Raw genomic sequence first — 16,982 nt, 5'->3', positions numbered from 1 at the left:
AAGGGAGGATGTAAGCACAGTAAAACTTATTCTCACCAATTTGGCCTAATTGGGTTTATTTATTTATTTATTTATTTATTTGGTTTTTGCAAGGCAAATGGGGTTAAGTGGCTTGCCCAAGGCCACACGGCTAGGTAATTATTAAGTGTCTGAGACCGGATTTGAACCCAGGTGCTCCTGACTTCAGGGCTGGTGGCCTAATTGGGTTTAAAAAGGGGAGAGAAAGAGGAAAAAGGGGCTAATAAAAGGGAAGGTGAAAGTAAAAATAAAGTAAAAGTTAAAAAGAAAAGTAAAAAGAGAAAGGGAGAAGAAAAGGGAAAAAAGACTGATCAAGAGACAGCAGTCAGAAGCAAAACATTGGTGAGGAAGGATAGGGGAAAAAGAAAAGTATAAATGGGGCAAAGTACCATGGAGGGCAATAAAGAGTTAGCAATCATAACTGCAAATGTGAAGGGGATAAATTCTTCTATAAAATGGAAGCAGATAGCAGAGTAGATTAAAAATCAGAATTCCATAATATGTTGTTTATAAGAAGCACATTTGAAGATATACAATAAACATAGGAAAAAAGTAAAAAGCCTGGAGCAGAATATATTATGCTTTGGTAGAAGTAAAAAAAAAAGGAAGGGTGGAATCTGAATCTCAAATAAAGAAAAAAACAAAAATATCTCATTAAAAGGGTTAAGGAACATACTATAGGCAATGTAATAGCTATATTAAACATATATGCATCAAGTGATATAACCTTCATATTCAAACAGGAGAAGCTAAACAAATTACAGGGAAACATAGATATCAAAAGAACAATAGTGGGATACCTTAACCTCCCCTCTCTCAGAGTTAGATCAATCTAACCACAAAATAAACAAGAAGGAAGTTAAGAAGGTAAAATTTTTGAAAAGTTAGCTATGATAGACCTCTGAAGAAAAATGAATAGAATAGGGATAGAAAGGAATACACATTTTTCTCTGCAGTACATGGTACTACACAAACATTGAAAATGTATTAGGGGGGTGGCATAGTGGCATAGTGGATAAAGCACAGGCCCTGGAGTCAGGAGCACCTGGGTTCAAATCTGGTCTCAGATCCTTAATAATTACCTAGTTGTGTGGCCTTGGGCAAGCCACTTAACCCCATTTGCCTTGCAAAAAAAAAATTTAAAGAATTTTAAGCATTTAAACAATGGGGGGGGGGGGGCAAAAGGGCAGCAAAAGGGCAGGAATTCCCAGAAACTCTTCCCCCCAAAGCTCCAAAAGTCATAGAATTATGACCATATTTTAGAGGGGCAGAACCTACAAAAAGACAGAGTGAAGCACCTTCAGAAAGACTGAAGCAATTTCCCAGTCCAAGACAACTTAGTTGATTCATGGGAAAGGTCTGTTCCACTGGGACCAGGGGGTTGGGAAAAGCCCCAGTGCAGCCAGACCACAGTTGCAAGGAACAAATGAACTCAAGCCTTCCAGGAACCACCTGCCAGGTGCCTGGGTCCCTGAGGGCACCTGGGTCACTGGCAGCAGGAGCAGTTTCCAGACCTCTTGGCCCAGGGATTTCAGGGAATGACTTGGAGAGTCAGCAGGAGAACTCTGCTGCACCAGAGCAAGCATGGAGTCTGAGGTAGTGCCAGCCTTGGAGCTGTCCCACTACAGGAACCTACAGAGCCAACCAGCTACCAGAGTACTCAGCCCAGAGACAGTAAGGGGGGTAGAAAGAGACTCTCTCTTCCATCCCTGGGGCAAGACTCTGCTGCTTTGCCCATTCTCTGATCCAGGGCCCAGTATGTGACCCCATACTACCATAGAGGAATAGGGATCCTCCTCACAGCTCCAGGGCAGAGAGGAGTACCTGTGGTTATCCACAGACTAGAGCACAAGCCAGGAGAGCAGTTAGATTAAATAACTACCATGATGCCACAATCAGGATTCCACAATATTTGGCATGTAGGCTTGGAATATAATATTCTAGAAGGCAAAAAAAAGGTTGGATTACAACCAAGAATAAACTACTTTGCAAAACTGAACATCCTCTTTCAAAGAAAAAGATGGACATTCAATGATATAGGGGACTTTCAAACTTTACTGTTGAAGTGACCAGACTGAACAAAAAGTTTGATCTCCAAATACAGGACTCAGACAGAGAGGGTGAACAGGAAGGACTAATTATGAAGGATTTAATGATGTTGAACTTCATGGGAAGAAGATTCTGATAATTTATATGAAATTTCTCATTTATAAGAACAGTTAGAAGGAGCATATATAGAGAGAGAGCTATATATGAAAGTATAATATAAAGATGGATTCAGTGGATGGAAAAGGAATGTACTGGGAGAGAGGGAAAGGAGAAGTAGAATGGTCTAGGATTTCATGTATAAGAGTCAAGAAAAAGTTTTTGCAATGCAGTAGAAGCCTTCATTCTCATCAGAAATGACTCAAATAGAAAATAACATCCCACTCAATAGGAAATAGAATCTATCTTATCCAGAGGAAAAACGAGAGAAAAGGGAGGGGAGAATGGAGACAAAGGGAAGGGAGGGAAGTGATAGAAAAGAGGAAAGATCGTGGGAGAGGGTAATCAGATAGAAGCACACTTCTGAGCATGGAAAGGGTGAAAGGAGAGAGAGAGAATAGAATAAGTGGGAGTGGAGAGGAATAGAATGGAGGAGTTAACAATAGCAACTGTGGGAAAAGATATTGAAGCAACTTCTCTGATGGACTTATGATAAAGAATGCAACCCAGCCCAGAGACAGAATGGATGGAATCTACACAGACCTAAGTACACTTTGGGGGAGGGGGGTTATGTTTACTTTCACAACAAGATTATTGTAATAATGTGAAAATAAAGAATTTTAAAATGAGTAGATCAAACAACAAATTGTAAAAATAATGAACAATTTCTTTTTTTTTGGGGGGGGGGTTGCAAGGCAAATGGGGTTAAGTGGCTTGCCCAAGGCCACACAGCTAGGTAATTATTAAGTGTCTGAGACTGGATTTAAACCCAGGTACTCCTGGGCCGGTGCTTTATCCACTATGCCACCTAGACACCCCTTTCTTTTTTTTTTTTTAGGTTTTTTAATAATGAACAATTTCATCCAAGACAATGACAATGATGAAACAACATACTAAAACTTGTAGGATGGAGCCTAAGCAATCTATGGGGGATATCTCCAAATGCTTATATGAATTAGAAATGTGAAAGAGGAAATTGATGAACTGGGCATGCAATTAAAAAATTAGAAAAAGAACAAAAAAAATTCCCAATTAAATTACAAATTAGAAATTCTGAATATCAAAGGAGAAATTAATAAAATTGAAAGTAAGAAATCTATTGCACTACCAAAACTAAGAGTTTATGAAAAAAGTCAATAAAATATTTGTTTAATCTGATTTTAAAAAAGAAGAAAAAATCATTTTCTTATCAAATATGAAAAGGGCGAATTCACCATCAATGAGAAGGAAATTAAAGAAATAACTCTTAGCTATTTTGTCTAATTGTATGCCAACAAATTTGACAATCTAAGGGAAATGGATGAACTGATGCTGAGTGAAGTGAGTAGAATCTCATACAAATTAACAATTTATTAGCTAAGAGATTTAACAACTATGATGCAGCAGTTCAGTGATCAATGACAATCCTGAGAAATCACATTCAGAGAAAAAACTATGGTATCTTAATTGGAGAGCAAAAGCAAACTATGTTCACCTTTTTAAATTTCTTTTATATTTTTCTTTCTCTTTCCCTTCTAATTCCTCTTTCACAACATGACTAATATAGAAATAAGTTAAACATAATTGTACATGCACAATTTTTTCCAAATTGTTCACCACCATGGGGAGGAAAAGGATGGTAGAAAAATACGGAACTCATAAACTTGAAAATGAAAGAATGTTGAAAACTACCTTTGCATTTAATTGGGGAAATAAAAGCAAATTTTTTTTAAAAAATGAAAATAAATCCAGAGTAGTCTAGAGACTACTGAGTCTAGAGACTCAGAAAGAGGGCTTTTCAGTCATGTCTCTTTATGTAATGGCTCTCCAGAAACTGGTACATCAGGAAGCTATGTTGAGGACTGCACAGTGCTTGAGAGTAAGGTTTTCATTACTCAGAAAAGTCACTTCATTTGGGGAATCTCTGATCTGAGGACGCCTCAGTCTGATGACATAGTAAAAGGGTCTCAACTTCATGGTGGCTCTGCTTTATCAAAGAGAAGTCCCAAATCAAATCACAAGCCTTCTTCAACAAAAGGGCTGTGGCATCTTTGGCTGAGCTGTGATTCAGCACCGAGCTGAGCAGAATAAGTTACTGAACATGAGTGGGCCATCATGCTCGAATTAGAAGACCAGAAACCAGCACTCCCCTCTACTCATCTATAAAATGAGTGAAGAATCTACTGGGAGCCCCAATACAGGTACAGATAATAGATACAGAGTCCTTTTGAACTCCCAACAGAGCTGAGAGATGTAGCTGCAAAAGTTAATGTAACATAATTTTTAGAGCAACTAGAGAACACACAGAAATTTATGAATGCATTTAAGAGAAATAGAATGAGACCTAGTAGCCAGTATAAATCTCAAATATTCTACTTGTAGGAGGCAGCATTGAATTTAGATTTAAAGACTCTTTGGTAAAGCTCTGGTACTGGATTATGGGAGCTTTTACATACCCTTGAGACAGCTAATTCTATGCCAATTGTGAATATTTCAAAGTAAAGACAAACAAATACTTGGAATCTGGGTCCAAGTCTCTTCCCCACTAGAATCTTGTCCAAGAGCATGGACAAACTCTAGTCTTTGCTCAAAGCCTACATGTAGGATTTCATTGTCATATTGGGATGAGAAAAAAAAAGAACATAATGTCAAATGTGAATTCAATCAAGGCCCTGAGATACTGATAAAAACAAGTATTTACTATCCCAGATTTCCAATCCAGTTACTTCCCATACTCAAAACCCTGTATTCAGAGGAGGAAAACAATCTGATCCCTCCATCATCATAAGATCTTTTGGAAGTTCCAATCATATCATACTTTCCCTATCACCAACAATCCCTTGTGCCAATCCCTAAGCTTCTGAATCATAAACTACCTAAGTAAAATCTTATTCTGCTGCCAGTGCCTGCTCCTTCATCCTCATCCACCTTAACTTTACGCCTCCCTTCTACTGTGTCCTCTAAAACCCCTCATTGAGACAATAAGCAATCAGATACAGGTTTTACCCAGGCAGTTATGAAAACCATTTCCATTCTGACCATTTTGTACAAGAAAACTCAAAGATTGAAATTTAAAAAGTGAAAAATAGTTGTGTAAAAAAAGTAACCAATCAACTTCCTTAATTTTAAGCCTCTTTGCTTTTTATTCCCCTTTCATCTTCTTGTATTCACAGAAACCTGGCTTCCCCAAGAATTTTCTACATCCCTGGTTTCCTCTTCACCACTGGGTATTTCTCCTAAACTCATACTGTTCCCAGGAAGGAAAAAATGCCATAGTCCCTGATTTGAAAAAAACTGTTAAACCCTTAGTTAAATTCAATTCAACTCTTAACTATTCTCTGTTCTCAATTCTTTTGGTCTGTTATGACTACACAAACTATAACCCTAAACTCTCTGCTGTTCTCATGTGCTACTGAATGTCTAGAGAAAGTCACACAAGTACACAGACTTTACAGATATATATATATTATCTGATATCCACTGGACCCTCACTGCTTAATGGTAATGTTTATTCTCCAGCTGACACTGGCATTCCCTGACAGCATCTGTTCCAGACTTCTCTTCTTTCTTCAACCCTCCAGCAAACAGTTTCCTTTTATTCTCTAGTTATCAAAGAAAATAGTCTGGAGTAAACCTGAGTTTTCTCTTCTCCCCTGCTCAACCCTCCATTCCCCTCTACTTTGTTTCACTCTGATGAAGACTTAGTCCTCTCTACTGAGGTCAATCCCTCTACTTTTGTCCTTGGTCTCATCTCTCATTAAATGAGGTAATGTTTGTAAACTCGCTTAGCACATATGAGCAGCTATGTATACACCACCCCCCCTTCCTGATCCCTCATGTAAATGCTTCTCCCCTTCCTTTTTCCTTATGTAAAGGCTCATTTCTTTCCCATTCCCTTCTCCAGATTTTTTCTGGGAACTTGCCCCTTTGATGCTCCTCTCTTTATCCCTGACTCTGTCTCTATTTCTTGAATTCTCCAACTTTCTCCCTTTTTCATTCTTCTCTTTTTCCCTCTCCCTTTCATTTCAGTCTCTTTATCTGTTGCACTCTATATAGTTCAGTCCTTTTCCTGAGCTTTAGTCTTCCATGTTATTGCAGCTGCCTGTGAATATTTCAGACAAAATAACGCATAGACGTCTCAGATTGAACAAACTCAAAACAGTGTTAATTATTGTCCCAAAAAAGATTTCCTTCTACAAAATTTTGCAATTTCTGTAGGGGGGCAACATCATTATTCTCCCTTCCCAGATTCGTGGCATTGTTGTTATTCTTGACTTCTCATTCCCTCTCATCCCACATAGTCAGTTGTCAAACGTTGCCATTTCTATCTTCACAACATCTCTTACATCTCTCCCCTTATAAATGTTCACAAAGTCACCATATTAGTTTAGGTGTTCATCATCCTCTCTTGCCTGGACCGTTGCATTGGACTTTTAAATGGTCTCCTTAGGTCAAATCTCTCCTCACTCACTCTAGCGTTATTCCGGTTATTTTCCATACAACTGCCAAAATACAGATATGGGTATGTTACTCCCTCAATAAAAATATTCCAGTGATGCCTCACACCCTTCAAGTCTGAGATGTTTAGTTTATGGTCTGTAAACTTCTTTATCTTTTTGAAAAATACCTAATGGGGGAAGCTAGGTGACACAGTAGATCACTGTTCTGGAGTCAGAAAGACCTGGGTTCAAATCCAGATGCAGACATTTAATAATTACCTAGCTGTGTGACCTTGGGCAACTCACTTAAATCTATAGCTTTGCCAAAAATGCAAAAACTTTATATATATTATATATATATATATATACACACATATATGCATATATAAATATTTTATTTTCCCCTCAATTACATGTTAACATTTGGGTATTTTTTAAGTTTTGAATTCCAAATTCTATCTATCCCTCCCCATCTGTAAGACGGTAAGTAATTAGATATAGGTTATATGTATGCCATCATGTAAAACATTTTCATATTAGTCATTTTGTACAAGAAATATTGAATAAAAGAAAGAATAAAATAAAGTAAAAAATAGCATATTTAAGTCTGTATTCAAGAAATTTCAATTCTTTCTATGAGACAGATAATATTGCTTCATTATTCCTTTGGGATTGTCTTGGATCATTGTATTACTGAGAATAGCTAAGTCATTCATAATTAATCATATAAAATTGCTTTTACTGATTTTTGTGACTTTTAAAAAACATTTTGAAAACTTTCAATATAATTTATTTCCTTTAATAATGTTTATTTTTATGCATTTAAAAAACGTTGTTCTAGGAAGGACATGAAGATTTCCTGCTTTTAGAATTCAATATTCCCTCCAGGTGCCTTTGAAAGTGCTCCCTTTCCCATAACTCACAGTCTTCTCTCATGGCCCTCCATCTAGGGTGCCCACCATGTGTCTCCTCCTCACCTCGGCCTCCACACCTGCAATGTCCCAGGCACTGTGCCAAGTGCTGAGGATTCACAGAAAAGCAAAAACCATCTCTTCTAAAAACACTCACATTCTGAGGGCAAATAGCTCTGGACCACCAAGATGGATGCAAGGTAGCCTGGAGAGGGTCTCAGAATGAATAAAATTGGGGGTGGCCATGATAGAGCTCCAGGCATCAGTCAGTCAGTGAAAAGGCTCCAAGTGGAAGATGGAAGCTCTGGTGTATGGAACAAGAAGGAGTCCAAGGTCACTGGATGGGAGTAAAATGGAAGAATAGAGAGGAAGAAACCAGGTTATGGAGGGTTTGAAAAGCCAAACTGAGCATTTTGTTATTTGTCCTGGTGCTTTTAAGAAGCCAAGGCAGTTTTTGCCAGACTGGCACATTAGGAAAATCAGTTTGACAACAAAGTGGAGGATGGATCAGAGTGAGGAGAGATTTGTGGTAGGGAGGCCAAGCAGCGGCCAGGGAACCAGTCCAGTTGCTGTGAGGTGATGAGGGTCACACCAGGGTGGTGGCAGTGTGGGAGAGGAAGGGGTTGTAGAAGGCATGTGATGAAGGGAGAAAGAATGGAACTTGACAAGAGATTGGATATGGGCAGTAGGTAGGGAGGGTGAGAGTGTGTGGAGTCCTGTTCTGATGTTTCCCTGTAGTATGGAAAAAATCCTTGGTTTTCAAAGAACATGTTAATAGAGTGAAGTATTTCTGGCAGGACATTTTTTAGGCTTTTAAAGTTCAAGCCTAGCTCAGTCTTGAGTCATCTAGCACTGTGTTGTCGACACATTGATGATTTCTGCAGCTACAGCAGATTATCGGCTAAGTTATTAAAGGAATGCATAGACAGAAGGAGTGCCCACATCAAAGGAAGCATCAGTCCTTTAAAAAGTGTTTAAATAGGAACAAGGACAGATAGGGAAGAATATGTAGCAGAGATTTAAGGTAATATAAGCATATAAATGCAAATATAATCATGTAAGTTAATATAAAAGAGGAGAAAATTCTTAGGTCAATAATATAGATAGACAAGATCTACTTCTGAGTGAAGAGAACTGATGACACCTCAGCTTCTTGGTTGACCCTGTCAAATCAAAGGCAGTTAACAGTGGAAAGAACACTGAATTTTATGTCAAAGAACTTGGGCTCAAAGGACCTCAGTTTCCTTATCTGTAAAATGAAAGGGAATTTTGACAGCTGACCTTTAAGTTCATTCAATAAGAATTTATTAAGCCCTTCTTTTCACCAGTTACTCTACTAAACCTTTTAAAGGAAAAATAATCAATTTATAATGGCTTACTTTTACACTTTCCCCTCTTGTTTAATTTTAAATTCAGTAATATGATTTGAATCTATTCAACATGTGACATAAATAGACCTTCTTAGAGACTCAATAAGTAAAATTTATTTGTGATCCAGCTACTCAATCATTAAAAATATTTTTATTTTCTTATATATATATATACATATATATATATATATATATATATATATATAGTATTGTACTAACTTTAGTATACAGTTCCTATCATTTTATTAGAATAATAATATATTTGTACTATTGGAGACAGGTACAAAAGAATTAAAGAAAAATTCATTGCCTTCAAGACTTATATATAGGAGCAGCTAAGTGGCATAGTTAATAGAGCACTGGCCCTGGAGTCAAAAAGACTCAAAGAGTTCAAATCTAGCTTCAGACATTTAATAATTACCTAGCTTTGTGACCAATGCCTTACTGAGAGAGAGAGAGAGAGAGAGAGAGAGAGAGAGAGAGAGAGAGAGATGAACAAAAATCTTACATAACAAAAGGAACAGCTAATGAGATCCTGTTTTAGACAGATATGCCCAAACTTAAATAGTAAGAACTTACCCTCAGAGGTATCATATTGGAAGACTATGCATTTGTGTCATCACTCCTACCATTGCTCACCTATTGAGAACTCCTCTCTATCATTTTGATAGTAACCATATTGCTAGATGCAAAATTTTATTTCATATTTTTTAATTTTATTTATACAAAATTATTTTATAATTAACATCATGAGATTTTTTTTTCTTCCACTCAAAATAGCACAGGCCAGATTGACACCTAATTCATGAAATATGGCTCTAAAATTTGACTGTTTCTAAAAAAAAAATTATTTCACTCAAAAAGTCATTGAACATTCTGAAGTGCTTGTTAAGTGCAAAGTACCATACTAGATACTGGGGATAGGGAAGGAAGGAATTAAGAAGTCCTTGCCATCAATGGTTTAATTTCTTTGTGGTGTGGCCAGTTTGTAAGGGCATAGAACTGCAGTGAAAACATGTTCACAACTAAGTTCTTATGAATGCAAAAGATAAAATATTAATATTGTACTCTTTGTTTTAGGCACACATTTACCAGAAACAATTTTAGTATGTTTATAATTATTCTGTATAAAATCCATTTATAGTTTGAAGAATTATTCAAACTGACTTTGTTTCCTTCCCCTTAAGCTTATGTTCTTGAATACAATTCTCTATCCCAAAATGATTTAAGATAAGAATATTGTATAAGGAAAAGATCCTGCCATATTAAAATGCAGTTAGCATTCCAAAACATTAGCCACAATTCAGGTCTTTACTCATTCCCCTCAAGTATTCTCCTTTATTATCTTAATTCTTTGTCTTTAGAGAAGATTGAGAGAGGAAGGGAGGGCAAATATGGACAAAATGAAAACTACTGTCCTTGGTGTTGGGAAGACCATGATCTATAAAAGGCAAAAAATATGTATCTAAATTTTAGTTCTCATCTTTAATCTCTTTCCTGAAGAAAAAGCATCTGGTCTTCCTTCAAACCTTCAACAGGGATGTTTATAATGGTTTGGGGGGAAGGGAGGACAGGAAGGGAAGTTTTGTGGGTTTTTTGGTTTGTTTGGTCTTTTTTAGGTTTTTGCAAGGCAAACAGGGTTAAGTGGCTTGTCCAAGGCCACACAGCTAGGTAATTATTAAGTGTCTGAGACAGGATTTGAACCCAGGTCCTCCTGACTCCAGGACTGGTGCTCTATCCACTGTGCCACCTAACTACCCCTAAGAGAAATATTATTTCATAATATTACTAGAGAAATTTAAAAGGAAGTTTTTAAAAGGTTTCCACCCAAAGTAATTTACTTTCACATTGTTTTTCTTTTTAAATTTTTGATACATTTTTTGTTATATTACCTTCATTTTTTAATATATCCCTTCCTATCTATTTTACCCAGTGAGTCATCCTTTATAGCAAAGAAAAGAAAAAGAAAAAGTTCACCAAAAGAAAGAGAAAAATCCAACACATTAACATAGTATAAGCAATATCCCATTGCTCTAATTTCTTCTGTCAAAAAGGGAAGGCGGTTTAGATTAGCTACAGCAGTTCAGATGTTTTTCCAGCTATGTTGTCATAGCCTTTGTGTATATCATTTTCCTATTTTTGCTTACTTTGTTTTTGCATCATTTCATATAAGTTTTCCTGTTTTTTTCTGAAGTCTTCTTTTCATTGTGTCTTAGGGCCCATTACATTTATATATCCCAGTTGATTTAGCCCCCAACTGATGGGTATCTCCTTAATAGAAAGTTATTTCAAGAGTCTCCTGGAAGGGTTTCCTCAAGAAGGGAACTGAGAGATAAGAGATGAGGAGGGATTGCATACTAGACACAGAGATCCAGGCAAAGGCATGGAGACAAATGTGTTTGGAAGCAGCAAGTAGTCCAGTCTGACTAATTCAGGCAAGTAGAGGAAGGAGAGAAAAATGAAATGTGGTTCAAAAGATAGGTGGGAAAAACAGAAAAGGACCTACTTGTCCAAAAATATTTACAGTAGCTCTTTTTGTAGTGGCAAAGAAGTGGAAATTAAGGGGATGCCCTGAATTGAGGAACTGCTGTACAAGTTCTGGTATATGAAAGTAATGGAATGGAAATGACAAGCAGGTGGATTTCAGAAAAACTGAAGAGACTTACATGAACTGATGTAAAGGTAAAGTGAGCAGAATCAGGAAGACATTGTACACAGTAGCATGAATTAATATATATGTTTATATGTAAATTTGGGAAACAGGGTCAACAAGGTTGAGTGATTTACCCAGGGTCACCCAGCTAATGACTTCAGTGTCTAAGGCCAGATTTGAACTTATGGTTCTGGGGCTAATGCACAATCCATTGAACCATCTAGCTGTCCTTCCCCAAGGTAGCAGCAATATTGTAATAATGATCAACTATAAATGACTTTGCTATTCTCAGAAATAGAATGAACCAAGATAATTCCAAAGGACACGAGATGAAATATGCTATCCACTGACAGAGTGTGAATGCAGAACAAAGCATACTATTTTCACTTTATCTCTTATTGAGTGTTTTTTTTTCTTTTGGTCTATTTCTTCTTTCACAGAATGACTAATATAGGAATATTTTTCATGATTGCACATATATAATTTATGTCAAAGTGCTTACCATTATAAGGATAGGGAAAGTGAAAGAAAAAGAAAATTCAGAACTCAATTGTTTTTAAACAAATGTCAAAATTTATCTGCTTGAAATTGGAAAAATAAAATACTATTTAAATAAAAGCAGTAGAAACCATATTGTAGGAGCTTTAAATGACAGACTAAGGATTCTGTATTCTGTTCTAAAAACTTTAGGGAGTCACTGAAGGTTCTTTAATAGGGCAAAAGCCTGGTAAAATTCATGTTTTAGGAATATGAATTTGGCAACTAAGTGGAAGATAGATTGGAGATGGCATAGAATGAAAGCAAGGAAAACATTTAGGCTGTTCTAGTAGTATGGTGATGAGTACTTGAACCCAGGCAAAAATGATAAAAATGATAAATGATGAAAAAGTAAAGAAAAGGGAGTGATGGAAGATAAGTTATGGAGACAGAGAGAGAGAGAGAGAGAGAGAGAGAGAGAGAGAGAGAGAGAGAGAGAGAGAGAGAGAGAGAGAGAGGAAAAATCTTAATTATAGCAATTGAAATGAATTTGCTGCGGGCTTTGAAGAAAATTTCAAAAGAAGAGTTCCATAAATATCTCTCACAGTGGAAACCCTTTCTGGAAGTAAAAAGTCTCTCAAGGTAACTATTTTAAAAGAGAAAACATTCATTTAGTTATATAATTCATGGAATGTTGTAAAAATAAATTATAATTGCAAGGTAAAAGTAGATGTCTCACAGTGTCATGTATGTGTGTGTGTGTGTGTGTGTGTGTGTGTGTGTGTGTGTGTGGGTGTGTGTGTGTGTGTGTGTAAAAGGCAATTCAAACTAGGAAAAAAGATCACTGTAGTTGAAGACTTTATGGAAAATGCAAAGCTTAACTTGAACTTTTTTAGAAAGTTTAGGTTGAAGGGGCAGCTAGGTGACACAGTAGATAGAGCACCAGCCCTGGAGTCAGGAGGACCTGAGTTCAAATTCGACCTCAGACACTTAAAAATTACCTACTGTGTGACCTTGGGCAAGTCACTTAATCCTATTGCCTTCCAAAAACCAAATATATAGAAGTGGAAATAAGCAGGCCATTTCTAGAGGCCAACAAGAAGAAATTTGATTAGAGTGAACTGATCATGTTTGCAACAGTGAAAGATGAAAATGACAGGTGAATGTAAAACCTCAAAAGCCAACTGAGAAGTATGAATATAATCTGATTAACTGTCCAGAGCTACTCTAGGATTTTTAAGAAACCTTGTGTTGAAAACAGTTTTAAGAAGATTAATCTCTCAATGACTATTATTTATGTTGAAAAAAATAGATCATAATATTTGTACATATATAATTAAAAATAGATGCATAGCAAGTATGGCTTTTATTTATTTAAACATGTTTAATTTTTTTCCAGTCCCGAGAAAGACAAAAATTTTCAGGTAAAATTAATTTTTATATTCTATATATCTTTTGAATACATTCATTACTTCTTATCTTTCTAATACTCTAGAATAGTAATTTGAATTTATTGGGAGGAGATTGCAAAAACAGTGAAACCAATGTAACTTGTCACAGCACGATTTCAGTAAGTCACACAAACACACTCACATAAATACATATACATATATATATATAACACTTAGATATAAATGATCATATCATAAATTAGAGGAGAATGATAGGAAATGCCTTTTATAACTAAGTTGAAAGGAAGTGCAATTGAAATAACAGAATTTATTACAGAATTATAATTAATAACAGAAATTATTACAGGAGTTAAAATATACATTTTTGATTACATAAAATTTAGAAGTTTTCTTAGTAACAAAAGGAATGCATTTAGAATTAGAAGAGAAACTAAAGTATTGCCCCCATAAAAAAAAAATAAGGGTAAAAAGACAAGAATGTCAATGAAACATATTTAAAGTATTTATATAATGGAACAGATGTGGTACAGATAGAGACATATATTGGATGATTAATGTGGTAAATTTATTTACTCTCATTTATATACTTGTCTTTTGATGTGCCTTATTTATGAGAAATAATAATGATTTTTCCTTATTTTTGTATTTTCTTCCTTAATGTAATCTTTTCTTCTTTCTTTTTGTTCTTCTCTTAAAACTATATTTGGGCATATATGTATATACATATATATATATACATATGCATTTATGTACACACATGTATATACCTATACACACACATATATATACACAAATACACACATATACATGCAAACACACACAAACACACACACACACACGCGCGCGCACACACACATTAAACAATCCTGGTGTCCTAATTCCACACATTCTAATAGGATACAAGAGATACTTGTCCCCTTAGAACCCAGTCATATTCAAAGGTTTCAAAAAGAGTAAAGAAAAATAATAATAATAAAGAAATTACAAAAATAAGGAAAAATAAATGAGAGCAAATAAATTTAGTACATTAATCATCCAGTTTTTGTACCCATCTGTAGCCACAGCTGGTCTACTGTGGAAATATTTTTTAGATGCTTCATTGACATTCTTTTCTTTTTACCCTATCTTTTTAGGGATTTAGTTTCCCTTCTATTTCTAACTGCATTACTTTTGTTGCTAAGAAAATTTCTAAATTTTATGTAATCAAAAATCTCCATTTTAATTCCACTTTATTGTATAGCATCTAAGCACTTAAAGAAAAAGCTAATGTAATCATAGGGAGGAAATGCATGGTTAAAAAAAACTTATTCAAGAATTCAGCATTTTTGCCTTTCTTTTGTATATCTTGCATTTACTTAGCTCTGTGCATGAAAAATAATAAATACTTAATAAATATTTTATTGGACTTGGTCATTATGGATTTACAAATTTATAGAACAGCTAATTAATTTTAAGTAAATTATTTGCTGAAAATTATATCTTAATAAACTTATTATGAGAAAAATTTTCCTCTAAGAGGGAAAACAAAGAAAGAAAACTATGTATCAATATCTTTAAGGTATATTTATGCTCAAAATGTTAGCAAAAATGTTACTGCAATACAGTAAAAATGATGTCATGATGAATTATATGTTATTTTTATTAATATAATTTTTATATATATGTATATATAAATATAATTTTATACCATTATACCAGGAATACAGTACTGGTTAAATATTAGGAAGACTATAAAGATAATAATAATAGCCTACTTACATAATTATTCCAAAAATTTAGAAGAAATCTCTTGACAAAATACAAAACTTATTTATATTAAAATCACTGAAAAATCAAAATAGAAATCAGAAAGTAGAACTTTCCTTATTGTAATCAATAATAACCCTCTAAAATCAAGAGCTCACCTTTTTTGAATTGAAGAAATACTAAAGCTCTTTCCTATAACATCAAAAGTAAAACAAAGGGTGATCATTCTGACCATTATTATTAGATATAGCTATTACAATAAAACAAGAAAAAGAAAGTGAGTGAATAAATTCAGGCAACAAAAGAATTAGTTTTGCAGATGATTTGGTAGATTTACTTAGGATACAATTAAAATAGTTAAAACAATATTTTCAGTAAAGTAACTAGAATTAAATGAACCCATAAAATTAATCAACTTCATTGCTTACTATAATGAAATTCAGTCCAAAGAAATCAAAGAGCAAGTCCCATTCATAATATCTACAATAAATATAAAATATCTTATATCTTGTTTAAAGATACATTTAATATTTATAATCAATGTAGTAGCTAAACATTTTCTATATAAATAAAGATTTAAATAATTGCAGAGCAATTTTTCATGTTGAGGCTGAATTAATCATTTAAATGTTATCACCTAAATTTATTTACAAATTTAGTTCTATACTAATCAAACATCCCAAGGAATTACTTTATAGGACTAATCAAAATAATGCAGAATTAATCTGAATAATGAACCTTTAAGAATCACAAGAAAAATAATATGTGAAAAGGGGGAATTAACAGTGCTAGATCTCAAACAAATAAATTAGACTCTATAAACTTTTTTAAGTTTATATGAAAGCAAATAGTTGATCATCAGTTGTCTAGAATACTTCAAATTTCACAACAATCTTGTTACATAGTAAAAGTATTATTATATCAATTTTTCATATAAGTAAAATATGTCTAGGAAATGTTAAGTGACTTTCTCCTCATCACTCATCTAATAAATAAATATACTAATTTTTAGTTTCAATTTGTGATGTAGAAAGACCAAAATGAGGCAAATAAAAGATTTTTCCATTCTATTTCCTAAGAAATGTTAAAATAACAGTTCACTGCCTGCTACATAGTAATTATTTAATAACTGATTAAATTGATGGCAAGAAAAGTGAAAAAGTAGAAGAGTCAGTTTCAATAACTTTTTCTAGGAATTTAACTATGACAGGGAAGGGGGATACAGAATTGTATAGTCTCCTAGATGAGTCTGCTTAAGGGAAAATATTTCATGTTCAAGTTATTCTGTGGTTCTCCTTAAAATCAAAGCTCATGAGCCCCAATGAATGTACTTATTTTTTATAAGTCACCCAGAGGACCTAAATACTTCAAAGCCAAGACCTAGAGAAAGGAAGAAGAAAAAGCTCATGACAAATGACCTTTAATTTCCCAGTATATGAGGCAATAACCTCAATTGAGAGTAAGAAGGGAGAACATGATGTGGAAGTCTTGGAGAGAGAAGAAAGAATTTGGAACTGCGTGGTGGAACAGATAAATACCAAACTGGGACCTGCCGCATGCCACAACCTGGCAGGGGACATGATAGACTCCAGGTCTAAGAAGCACTATGTGCTTCATCTGAACCCCAGGCAAAAAAAGCACTGGTCAGTGGCCAGACCACTACATGATTCAATATAGGGAAGCATATCCATCAGCCTTGGCACATTCAAGACATCACAACTAGGACCCCAAGTCAGCAACAGATAAACCTACAGACCCCTATAACCTTCAGC

At 34.8% G+C, this 16,982-nt stretch overlaps 1 protein-coding gene across 4 annotated transcripts in view; it reads left to right on the top strand.

Moving 5' to 3' along the window:
* Nucleotides 1–16,982, top strand: part of LOC141513237 (cation channel sperm-associated auxiliary subunit epsilon-like) — a 139,258-nt gene that overhangs the window by 29,354 nt on the left and 92,922 nt on the right. For 3 of the 4 annotated variants that reach the window (XM_074222861.1, XM_074222860.1, XM_074222862.1), the window contains exon 6: nt 13,452–13,476. The exons of the other annotated variant lie outside the window; for it this stretch is intronic. In XM_074222861.1, the coding sequence (XP_074078962.1) occupies nt 13,452–13,476 (25 nt within the window). The remainder of the gene's footprint in view (nt 1–13,451; nt 13,477–16,982) is intronic. 4 annotated transcript variants of the gene reach the window in all.

This window comes from Macrotis lagotis, chromosome 2 (genome assembly GCF_037893015.1).
Source record: "Macrotis lagotis isolate mMagLag1 chromosome 2, bilby.v1.9.chrom.fasta, whole genome shotgun sequence".
NCBI lineage: Eukaryota > Metazoa > Chordata > Mammalia > Peramelemorphia > Peramelidae > Macrotis > Macrotis lagotis.
The sequence above is the reverse complement of the archived record's forward strand: the minus strand, read 5'-3'. Positions and strand labels throughout refer to the sequence as shown.